This window comes from Furipterus horrens, unplaced genomic scaffold, assembly GCF_987537825.1.
Source record: "Furipterus horrens unplaced genomic scaffold, mFurHor1.1.pri manual_scaffold_1, whole genome shotgun sequence".
Lineage (NCBI taxonomy): Eukaryota > Metazoa > Chordata > Mammalia > Chiroptera > Furipteridae > Furipterus > Furipterus horrens.
In genome coordinates, this window is record NW_028327171.1 from 191094010 (window position 1) to 191106851 (window position 12842).

Consider the following 12842-nt stretch of genomic DNA (forward strand, 5'->3'; position numbering starts at 1 on the left):
CAGGCATCTGGAGCATTCTTGCTAACAGCCCTCAGTGTGGGTATTTTGGAAAATACTGTCAGACTAGGGTTTTGTGTGCAGGTGAGTAAACTTGTCTTCTCTTTACAATTTTGATTTAGTAGCCCCAACGTTTGCTTGTCTGGAAATGATATAAAATAGTTATTTTCAAATTTCATTCCCATTATGGAGTCCTTAATTAATTTATTTTTAAAAGTTGAACTTATCTTTTTAAATATATTTTATTGATTATGCTATTACAGTTGTCCCAATTTCCCCCCATTTCCCCCCTCCACCAAGTACCCCATTAATATATAAATGTGAGGAAAACTCTTTAGGGAACATTGGGGAAAGGGGAAAAGAGTTAGTTGCCAGTGTATGGAAGGTCATTGACTTACCTCTGTGAAGAAATTCTATGCAAATAAGTCTGGTGCTATAAATTCATGACCCAGAAGACATTGTCTTCTGGCTAAAATAAAATGTGCTTTGAGAAATTAAGACATTTTATAGAGATTAATTACTGCTATTAAACATTTCTTTTGGAAACATGGGGGTTATTATAGAGCAACATAGGAAAAACTGGGAAGCCTTCACAAACTAAGAAAACATTTTTCAAACCAAATATTTTTTCTCCAAACTCCTCTGTAAGATAGATAAATTCTACTTATCTTCAAACAGTATCATTGGATGCCATAACATCATCTAAACTGGAGACAGCCTAATGTAATAATAGCTTTAAAGTCACAAGAGCTGGACTTGAATTCTAGCCACTTTCTAGCTAAACCAATGTCGGCAAGTTATGTAGTTTTCTAATCTTCAGTTTTCTTATTTGTTAAATGGGGCTAGTGATAATGATTTTTTAACCTTGCTGTCAAAATTCCATAAGATCAAATGAGTAACAAGTTCTGTGCACCCAAAGTGCTCAATAAATATTTTCTGCCTTTCTCACTCATATAAATTATGTAGAGATGTTTCAATAACCTAAGTGCTACAAACTATTTTCTGATATGTAACCTAATTGTTCTTCCAAGTTGTATTACTTCTTGTCCACAATAGAGGAAGCACAATTAGCATGGCCTAAACCTGACCCTGCAGTGATCTTTACACATTTGAAGAGTATTTCCTAGTCATTTAATCAGGAAAAAACACTTATTGGTCACTCACCATATAAAATACTCTATAATGTCTTGTAAGAAGTTACAAGGCATGGAAAATGGAAGAATAAGGACTTCTGATCAAGATGGAGATGTAGGTAAACACACTTTGCCTCCTTGTATAACTACAGAAAAAATTACAACTAGACCACAAAACAAATATCTCTCAGAACCACCAGAAAATTGAGCTGTATGGAAGTCCAACAACCAAGGATTTAAAGAAGCCACATTCACCCAGATGGGTAGCAGGGACAGAGACACAGAGATAGGTAGAGAAGCATGGCAATGTGGTGTGGCATGGAGAGGTGGTGGAATAAGTGGTCTCACATTCATGTAAGGTGGATAAAAATCAGGAGGGATACCTTGGGAACAAGCAGTACCAGCCCCAGACAAGACTGCACAGCCCAGGATTCCAGCACCAGGAAGATAAATTCTCATAACTTCTGGCTATAAAAACAAGTGGGGGTTGGGGCAGTGGAAGGAACTGCTGGATTTTCAGGAGATTCCTCTTAAAGGGACCACATGGACTTAGGACTTATGCATACCCATCCCCTCTGGGATTCAGCACCAGGGCAACAACTGGAAGGGCACCAGTCACATAAGTGGAGGAAGTCAAGTAACTGAAAACAGGGCGAGTCCAGGAGACAGCTTCCTCCTTGGCAGACCTCCAGAAGGAAGACAGCAGAACCGTCCCCTCCCTGATCTCTCCCTCACACAAAGCCACAAAGCACCGAAGCAGGTTGTCCCCCTCCACCGCTGTGATTACCTAAGGCTCTGCCCCACACAATTTTCAGGTGCATTTTCTACAATAGGCCACTCTACTAAGACAGGTAGTCAAAGCAACTCTACCTAATACACAGAAACAAACATAGGGTGGCTGCCAAATTGAAGAGACAAAGAAATATGGCCCAAATGAAAGAACAGAACAAAACTCCAGGAAAAGAACTAAATGAAATGGAAACAACCAACCCATTAGATGTAGAGTTCAAAACACTGGTTATCAGGATACTAAAAGAATTCATTGAGTATGGCAACAATATAAAAAAAAAACTCCATGCAGAAATGAAAGTTACATTAAGTGAAATAAAGAAAAATCTACAAGGAAGCAACAGTGGAGAGGATAAAACCTAGAATCAAACCAACTATTTAGAACATTAGGAAGAAAAAGGTATTCAATCAGAAGAGAAAAAAATTTTTTTTTTTAAATGAGGATAGTCTCTGGGACATCTCCAAATGTACCAACATCTGAGTCAAGTTGATGCCCAGAAGAAGAGAAAGAGCAAGAACTTGAAAAAATAATGAAGGAAAACTTCCCAAATTTGGTGAAGGAAATAGACATACAAGTCCAGGAAATACAGAGTCCCAAACAAGTTGGACCCAAAGAGAACCACACCAAGACACATCATAATTAAAATGCCAAAGGTTAAAGATAAAGAGAGAATCTTAAAAGCAGCAAGAGAAAAGCAGAGAGTTACCTATAAAGGAGTTCCCATTAGACTGTCAGCTGATTCTCAAAAGAAACTTTGCAGGCTAGAAGGAACTGGGAAGAAGTATTCAAAGTGATGAAAAGCAAGGACCTACAGCCAAGATTTCTCTATCCAGCAAAGCTATCATCTAGAATGGAAGGGCAGATAAAGTGCTTCCCAGACAAGGTAAAGCTAAAGGAGTTCATCATTACTAAGCCATTATTACATGAAATGTTAAAAGAACTTATTTAAGATACAGAAGATCAAAACTATGATTATTAAAGTGGCAACAAATTCACAACTATCAACAACTGAATCTAAAAAACAAACTAAGCAAACAAGCAGAACAGGAAAAGAATCATAGATGTGGAGATCATTTGGAGGGTTATCAGCTGGGAGGGGAAAGGGGAAAACAGGGGGATGTTAAGAATAATATAGGAAATAGAGAAGCCAAAGAACTTATATGCATGACCCATGAACATGAACTAACTAGGGAGGGTGCAGGGGAGGTGATTGCTGGAGGGAATGAGGGTAAAGGAGAAAAAGTCGGGACAGCTGTATAGCATAATCAATAAAATATATTAAAAAAAGAAAATGAGTAATCTGTGCTTTCACGTGTTGTTCAGCCTAGGTGGGGTAAATAGTGAAGTCTAACTAAATATATGTGAAGCAAAAATAATGTGAATATAAATGAAAGGATGTATATGTAGATAATTAGTATGAATTATAATATTTAAATAAGGTATATTAGGATATTTGAAAATTGTATATAAACTGATTTTTTATATTATATACTATCTTTAAACAATTGCGTTCTTAAAAGCATTCAGAACAGCACTTAGAAATCATAAAACAGAAAGAATGGGCTAGACATTTCCCAGGACCTGATGCTCTCTAGTAATTGGTTTAAATTTCCAGGACTGGACTTGCTGACTGACACTGGCCATCTGAAGATGTTTTAGGTAATTCATTAAGTGAAAGGATTTGAACTTGAATCTGGACATAAAGTACCAAAACATGAGTGGTGCAGCAAAAACAAACATGTCTTAACAAATCAGTCTAATAATTCTTGCCCAGAAAGCCATGTTCATTTCTACATTGTCTTTATCACACTGCAATCAATCAAAGGGACTATTTTGACATTTATGATAACTCATTACAAATTTAAAACAAGCAAACGTATTAGAAATAACATTGGCCTGCAGTCAGAAGACATGAATTCTTAACCCAGCTCTAACTTCAAGTTATGACAGAGAGCAATGCACATAACGACCTCTGTGGGTTTCCAGCATCTTAAATGTTGCAGATGCTTCTCAACTTATGATAGGTTACCTCCCAATAAACTCATTGTAAGTTGAAAATATTTTAAGTCAAACCATAGTAAGTCATTTGGTTTTATGACTCCATGAAGTTGTGACTTCTTTGAACAAAGTGTAAAGAAAATATTGTAGCCCCCATCATTTAAAATCATTATATTCTTCTCTGTTTATGTGATCCCACCCCCCAGGTAGTTTTTTCTCAAGTTTGTCAAGTTGCATAGCTCACTGTTCACTTTTGATTTGTACTAATCAGAGATATAGTTCCATATTGCTCAGCCATACTTTACGGGCACCAGGAAATCAGATTCATCACATCTCAGACCACCCCTCCCCCCAGGTCCTGTCAAAGCAGGACCATGGTTTTGTTATATCTGTAGTTCCACACTCTGAGGACAAAGTAAAAAAGTCACCACACTCAGCAGTGTGTTGTCTTTAATACTACTACATCTCAAGCAGGTTAGAAATTTAAACATTACAAATAGTTCCTGAATTTGTGTTTTATTAAATGTGGTCTACACAGGTGAAAATAGGAACTCTATTTCCAGTCTGTGATATTGGATGTAGGAATGACTTCTTTGAAAACGATATGTCCATTCTAAATCTCCCTACCTCTAAACACAACCTTCCTCTACATTTATCCCGAGATCTCACTCTTAGGAATAGAGATATAATGAGAAGTCCTGAATTTTTTTTTACCATCTTTCTGAAGTGTGTGTGTGTCCATCTGAATAGCTGTCACTGCTTTCTGAAATCTAATTCTTTCAATAAGTGTTTTTTAGCAAATAATCCCAGCTGTGGTTCTAAAATCAGAATAAACCAAACTATGCAGACCTTGAATCCATTAATCAAAATGCCTTCAGTTTCCATTCCAACAAAGGCAGCAAACAGCCCCTGCAGCTCACTGTGTTTTCAAATATAGCACTCACTAGCTGCCTTTTTAAGAGCCTTTAGGGAGGGTGTAAATCAACAATTTTTGGTTTTCAGTTTCCCAGACAGTGCGGTAGAGATTTAGTAATTTTCTAAAGGGAAAATGAATTCAGTAACTTTCAAATAGAAACTGAGCATCAAATTTCCAAATAAAGGATATTGAATTTTGTTTAAACTTTTGAAATCTCAAGCTTATAGCTTTTAACATAATATTTAAAAATCATTGGTATCCATTTTGTTGATTTAATTAAACATAATACAAAATACCAACAAATTATGGTAACTTGTACCTTAGAAAAATATGGATGTGGTCGTTATTTATTTCCCTTATTGCTTTCTTCTCTTCATTATCTTTGCTTTATTTTCATTGCCAGTCAACAGGAAGTATGTGGGTACCTGTAAGTCACACCCACTTGTTTACATGCATATCTGTGCAAATACATAAGATTGTAAATTACAAAAGAGGAATTTGCTACCCATCCTCTGGCCCTCTTCTACAAAAGAAGAATTAGTCCAGTTGGTTTTCAAAATGAATTCTAGGGTTTTTAGTGTTCCTCAGGCTCAGGGTGGTTGATAGGAAAAGCCTAGAATCCTCTCAGTAGCTTTTCAGTCTGTTTAAGGAATGGATCAAAAAAAGATTTTACTATGTGGCATGATTTTTATTATTATTATTATTATTATTATTATTATTATTATTATTATATGAGGGAGAATAGCACTTCGGTGTCTTTTGTTTGAGGACAAACTTAACAGGCACCACAAATTATACTTTTCAGCCGGAGTCCTAGTCAGCAAGCTGGTAGGTATTAAGATTCTGTATTCTTCATTGATTATTATCAGTTAGTTGTTGGCCAGTTGACTTCCTGCCATAACACTTAGACTGCTGTTTTACAAACGGATTCTCTAGATTCTTTCTACAAGAGATGCTTTTAAGAAGAATTATACTGTAGTGGTGTAATAAAAGCTACTAGTATTTTATTAATATTTTATAAAAACAATGTTATTCTAGCCCTGGCTGGATGGCTCCATTGGTTGTAGCTTTGTCCCATACACCAAGAGGTTGTGGGTGGTTCAATTCCTGGTCAGGGCACATACGTAGGTTTCGGGTTCATGGTTGGGGTGCATACAGGAGTCAACCTATTAATGTTTCTCTCTCACATCAATGTTTCTCTCTCTCCCTTCCTCTCTCTCTAAAATCAATAAACATATCCTCTGGTGAGGAAAAATAAAACAGAATCAATGTTATTCTAGCTCCCAGATATAACTGACATTGGGCTTTTATGATTATCTTAAAAGAATAGTAAAATGATATCTATAAGGTAATGTACTCTAAAAGACTTCTATTTTTCTATTAATTCAAAACTAGAGCTTCAGTTTGGTAATCCAGAGTATAAATGAGGTCTTCTTCAGTGACGTTGTTACTATTACTATCTACCAGTTAAAAACCAAATACCATAATCCAAGCTGCTGGGCCACAAAATAAATAAGCAAATGAGATGGATTTGGTAGAAAGGACTAGAGTTAGGTTTGGGATCATTTTTAGCCAACATTCCACTGCCTAAAGGTCAGTAATCTGAACCCTTTTTAATTTCAGTACACTACAGAACAGCTGAATGTCCATGCTAAGGCACAATTTAAGCTGTCAAGTGTCTCTGGTTGTGTTTATGTGTGCGTGTGTGTGTGTGTGTGTGTGTGTGTGTGTGTGTGATGTGAGGCAAAGGAACATCACTACTAACTCCCAACATAGCATCCTAATATATATTAGTCATGCAATAGATATTTAATAATGAGAATATGACTTTAAGCAAGGCTATATGATTTTCCTCAGAACAACAGTGAGTTAGTGAAGACACAGGCTCAGGATCTATATTAGGAATCTCCAGAGAAACAAAACCATTAGGATATATAGAGATATATAAGAGGAGGAGATTTATTATAGGTATTGGATCATGCGATTATGGAGGCTGTGATATCCCATTTGCAAACTGGAGGACCAGAAAAGCCAGTAATATAATTCGGTCTCAGACCAAAAGCCTGAGAACTGAGGGGGCTGCTGGCAGTAAATCCCAGACTCTGATGGCCTGCAAACCAGAAGCACTGATGTCTGAGGGCAGGAGAAGATGGACATCCCAACTCAAGAAGAGAGAGAATTTGCCCTTCCTTTGCCTTTATGTTCTATTGAGGCCCTCAGTGGATTGGATGATGCTTGCCTATATTGGTGAGGATGGATCTCTTTACTTAGTCTACTGATTCAAATGCTAATCTCTTCCCCAACACGCTCTCAGACATACCCAGGAATAATGTTTTATTAGCTATCTTGGCATCCCGTGGCCCAGTCAAGTTGACATATAAAATTAATCTTTGCAGAATCATAGAACTATACTAGTTTTGCCCATAAAAACTACAAATAGGGGAACACAAAAGTTTTTTTTTCTGTATAATCTGCTGGTGTAATGTGACCTACGTCTAATTCTTCCTTGTTTCTCCCCAATCTTACCTTCATGTCTTCATACCTACTCCATCTACCTCATCTTCCCCCTCATTTTTCTCTGTCTTTTTTGGCTTTGTGTAGATATTTGGAGTCCCTACGGAGGATACCTGGCCAGGAGTTTCCAAATTACCTAACTACAACCCAGGTAATATTTGATTTGAACTTCTAAATGCTCTGAGAATTAGCAGTGTGAGAGATTTAGCTACACAATGTGTTCTTTTGTTAACTCAAGAGTGAAGATAGGTCTAGACAAATTTTTAGGTCTTATATTCCCTGACTAATCTTTTTACAAGGAGGACACTGAAATAGTAGTTGAATTTAGATGAGTTCTCAAACTATAAAACACAAGTAGCAAACTGAATAAGAATTTGAAGTAACTATTACTGTGGATTCCACACCCATTCTAAATACAGAATAGCTCAAGGAAAGAATTCAAAAGATAGTGTCACTTTTGAGCCCATGACTGTCATTGATTTATATGGTAATACAACAGAGGGGAAGTAGAGGCTCATTAGGTTCATTAGGCCAACGACAAGCCAGGTAAAATGTCTCTAGATTATCCAAGAGTTCACCTTCTTGGTCATTTTCTGTCACATTTGGTCCTCCAAGACTGGCTTCTAGGGTGGATTTGGAAATTTTGGAAGTGTTGCCCATGGGGGAAGTCTTTGAGAAATGGTCCCAAGGCCATGGCAGAGGGAACAGATTAGCCGGTCTTCACATCAAGGATGTTGAGACCGAAGGGAGGAGACAAGCAGGAGTGAAGGGATGTGTCAGATGTTAGAGAAGCAAGAATGGCTAACGGGACAAGATTAGGATGAATGTAGCCAAAGTCACATTTTCTAGTCTTTATATTCTTACATTGTTTCATTACTAAAAATGTTTTCCCCCAATTTTTCATTATCAACATTGGTATGACATTATCCTGCAAGGGCTTCATGAGAGCAAGAAACTGCAGGGAAATTAAAAAGGTGATTAAAGAGAAAAACAAAAAACATAGGAGACTAGGGATTTTTTTCTTCTTTAACATCTAATATTTTTGCTCAAACAGCTATACATAAAGACCAGGTATCTTGAACTAACCAGGATTATGGAAACCTTATAACAAGCTAAAGACAACCTGTAAAGTCATTTCAGCATCATGTGAATGATCATATGCATTGCTAAATGGCTTTAGGGTCATTTACAAGTAGTTTACCATTTCTAACTATTTTACTAGTTTAGCAGCTGAGAAAAATGCTGCTGTCTGGCCACAGGGCTTCCCTTTGGTCTAAGACAGAGAGAAAAAAAGAACAGGCTTCTTGTGGAGACCTTGATCCAGTCTGTGATAGGTCCTATCTCCTGTTGCCATGGTTTCTAGGAGAGCCTGGCTTTCATCTTCTCCCACCGTATCCATACCTCTCCTTACTCCACCTATCCTCTCTTCTCCACATGAAAATGGGACCCCTCAGCTTTCTAACATGGATTCAAGCAGAAGTTTAGGGTCACAGATGGGTTGTAGAAGACAATTTGGATACTATTAATACAAAGTTGCCACAGTGGGCATATGTCCTTACCCCAAACTTCAAGCGTGTGGGTCTCAGATTAATGCAGGCAATAAACAGTTTCTTAGTGCAAAATGCCTTGATAAGAACAATAATGATAGAAACTTGGCCAAAATGCTCCCCTGCCAGATTCTGTACTAAATAAGGTAACTCGGTTCCAATAAAACGGTGAGAAATATGTTACATTTTTCATTTTGCTGTTGTTTCAAAGTAATGTGCAGTTTTTTATTTATGAAGAGAAATCTCTAGGCACAAAACATCAAAAATGTTCATACTTTGCATTGTTTTCCTAGTAAGCATTTGATATAATTCAAATGAGTCAAAAAATTTTAAGCACCCACTATCTGCCAGGTGCTGTGCTGCACAGAGGGAGATGGCCTGTTCTTGGAGCTTTATGAGCTTGGGTTTTTTCATCCACATCCTTTCACCAGCTCTCTTTATAAGGGGGGCTGCTCATCTGTGAACCCTGCTTCCAGAGGCTTGAGTAGTGTGGAGCTGTGGGCTAAGCTTGTGGAAGGGAGTGGTAACCTTAGCCATAGCCAAGATGTAAACCCATATTTGTAAATCTTAATAGTCTAGCTTATCTTGGGACTGGAGTTAGTGCTATTGATACTCAATCACAAGGATTGTGTTTTAAAAGGTTCATATGCCTCTGTGTTCCAGGAACATCCCCTATGTGGGTAGCTGCTGCTACCCTTGGACTCCAATAATTAAGGGAACAGAAGAGGGGATGAGAGCCAGAAAAATGTCACAGAGTAGAACTATGAACACCAGTCTGGATAAGATTTCCATTCTTTTCCTTTTCATTCTAAGTAGTAGTAAGAATTCCAAACTTTGAATTCAGCTGGTACAGCAACTTGGAGGGAGCCAAAGAGCTTAGAACTTGGGAGAATGATCCAGTGTCCATCTGTGCCCACTCTGCCATTTCCAGGCCTTGTCTGCACTGTGTCTAGGAAGACAACACAGTTTCTCTTTGTACAGGTTAAAACAAAACAAAACAAAACCTGATCAGCTAGACAGATTTGTCTGGTGAGCAGGGCTATAGGATTTTCAGCCATCAATTCTGCTTGTTGTGCCTGTTTAAACCTGGACAATGGAAGAGAGGTGTATAATTTTAGAGACTGGCCTGTCTTTCTTTCCTTCCTTCCTTCCTTCCTTCCTTCCTTCCTTCCTTCCTTCCTTCCTTCCTTCCTTCCTTCCTTCTTCTTTCTTTCTTTCTTTCTTTCTTTCTTTCTTTCTTTCTTTCTTTCTTTCTTTCTTTCTTTCTTTCTTTCTTTCTTTCTTTCTTTCTTTCTTTCTTTCTTCCTTCCTTCCTTTCTTTCTTTCCTTTCTCCCCTTCCTTCCTTCCTTTTTTCCTTCCTTCCATCCTTTTCTCCACTCTCATTTTAAGCAAGCTGGCTGAGAAGTCTGTGTCCTCTACTTCAAAGGGCCAGTTGTCTTATTTTGATGTGGGCAGATTAAGAAGTAGGCTTTGAAAAGTAGGCTTTCTTTCTTTCCTTTCCTTTTTTTTTTTTTGTTTAATCTTTTCTCCTGGGATAGCTTTCAGAGCAATATATCCAAGTGTCAGTGAGGGGGTTCTGACGAGCATGGATTCCCAGACTCTCAGCAGGATCATTCTCTAACAGAAATATAAAAGTGAAATATTAAAAACCCTGGAACGTGAACTCCATCTGCAGAGTAGCCAGTGTCTTGCCTGCTTGCACCATGGGAAAAAAAGATCTTGAAAAAAGAGGGAGGAGAAAAAAAAGTCCTTTGAGTAAGAGGTTTACAGGTTTAGTAGAGCATAGTAACATCCCCTCAAAGAAGTGGGTGTTACTCTGTGACCCCCCAAAATGCTCCTCCTTTGACTCAGCCGCCAGAACACTCATCCTCCCCTGGCAACACACCCCCTTTTCACATGCTAACTGAGATGCCTGTGATTGGCTGAACAATAAGCTGGTCACACTTGCTAAAGGACTGCCATCTTTCACACAATTAGCCAAGACACATTAATCAAACTGGCGGGGAGCAGGGGCTATGCTAGCCTCCTGCAGTGGGGGAGGGGAGCAGTTTTGGTGATTCTTAATAAGAGTCCACAGGAAACAATAATAAAGGACAGCATGCTAGAGGGGATTCTCCCCAGAAAGTCTGAAAAGGTAAAAACTCCGTATCTATGAGGCTCTGGATTTGTGCCTCAAAGGATCCTGGAAGCTTAGCGCAAACTAGATACTTGTCTTAGCTAAAATCTGCTAATACAAGACAGTAGTGTGAATTTAAAAGTTGGACCCCCCCTATAGACATTTTTACAAAGTTCCCTTGCCCTCTTAGGTTTTCCCCTGCCCACAAGGAAATGCACTCAGGAGTCTATTCCTTTTTGAGTTTCTAGTACTTTGGGCCCAAATGGAACCAACAGGAGTAAAACATATACAAAAAGTGAAGAACAATTTAGGATCAATTAAGATAAGGTACGAAACTGTAAAGGTGTTGGTTCTAAACTAAGTATCTAAAGGACCTTAAAAATAGTTAATTTTGAGAGAAAAAAATAGGTTAACTTTTGTGCATTCGATGGTAATATCTTCTGGCTTTTTTTTTTTTTCCCCAAATGTCCTCTAAATAGATTTTCCAATGACAATCTAGAGCTAGTAAGATCATACCTTAGAGACGAGTTTGCTACAGACTCATGTAAGGCTTTTAAAGGACTCAACTAAATATTTAGACATTTCTCAGCTAAAGTAAACAGAGGGCTTACTCCTCTGGAGGTTGTCCAGTCACCATCTCATTAGATGCAAAGATCCTGTGATAAAAACTTTTTTCTGCCCACATGATTGGAGCCCAGTTGTGGTTTTTAATGTGTCATTGATTGTTTCATCCAAGTTCTTTTGCTCCACTCAAAGGGTCTGTCATGGCTCTGTTTGCTTCCTTAAACACGGTTTTTGAAAGCACTCATGCTGTGTGAGCTCAAATCCTAGCATTAATGTACTGCTGGGTTCATTTCACCACACTCAAAAGCGCTGAGTTTAAATCCCTCTCAATTCCATTTGAGGCACCAGAAGACTTTATCCTTCTCCACTAATGGTTCCAAGTTTACATCTAGATACTGGGGTCAAGGACAGGAGAGGATTTAGAAATAACAGTGCATGACATTAGTCAATGCATTTGCCAAATTGGCAATTAGTTCCTGATGTGCATGCAAAGCATCTTATTCTTGTCTCTTTGATGCTCGTTCCCATTGAGAAGGGAATAGAGTCCACAGAGGCCTTCAAACTTTTAAAGAAATATCTGCTGAAAATCATGCCTGATTTGTGACAAGAGCTCAGCTGCAGGGAAGCACCCGGGATTATCCTGGTTCTTTCTGCCCCAGGAAAGAACGCGGCACATGGTAAGATTTTCCACTGGAGGAACTTAGTGGAAATCAAAAGGCAGGAAAGCGGTACTAAAAGCCCTGTTGGAACCCATACTCAGATGGACTATGAACGATAGGCAAATGGATCTTGCTCATGTCTATTTATTTTCAGTATGCCTGCTTTTTCAACTGTTGACCACCAGGTGGAAGCAAGAAATAACAGGGACGGAAATATTGTAGAAGGAATGCTGACATGAGACAGCATTTTAATAGAGCAATCTAGCCTTTCTCGAGGAATGTCTTATTTTGACCTGCAATCCAGTGTAAGAGCTTTACTTCTTCTGATGCCACTGTGGAACAGATGATGATTAAAATGTAAAGTGATCCTTGTCCCTATTGGGAAGATAAAGAGCTACCATGCTTTGGGCTCAAAGGGTTCTGCGCATGTCTTTGTTGTGAGTGGCATCAGTATCCACTCAGTCACATGAGCCATTAGCCAAAGGAATTACTCAGTGGGATGAACTCAGGGGAAAGACACTGATAAGAGAGGTTTTAAGGATGAGCATGAACTCTTACAAGGACCAGCAAGTCCAAGCTTCATCTTGTACTCCCTGGGGCCACTTGT

At 38.4% G+C, this 12842-nt stretch overlaps 1 protein-coding gene across 3 annotated transcripts in view; it reads left to right on the forward strand.

Moving 5' to 3' along the window:
- Nucleotides 1-12842, forward strand: part of CDK15 (cyclin dependent kinase 15) — an 84129-nt gene that overhangs the window by 46793 nt on the left and 24494 nt on the right. For all 3 annotated transcript variants that reach the window (XM_090268446.1, XM_090268455.1, XM_090268465.1), the window contains exon 10: nucleotides 7436-7499. In XM_090268446.1, coding sequence (XP_090124572.1) covers nucleotides 7436-7499 — 64 coding nt within the window. The remainder of the gene's footprint in view (nucleotides 1-7435; nucleotides 7500-12842) is intronic.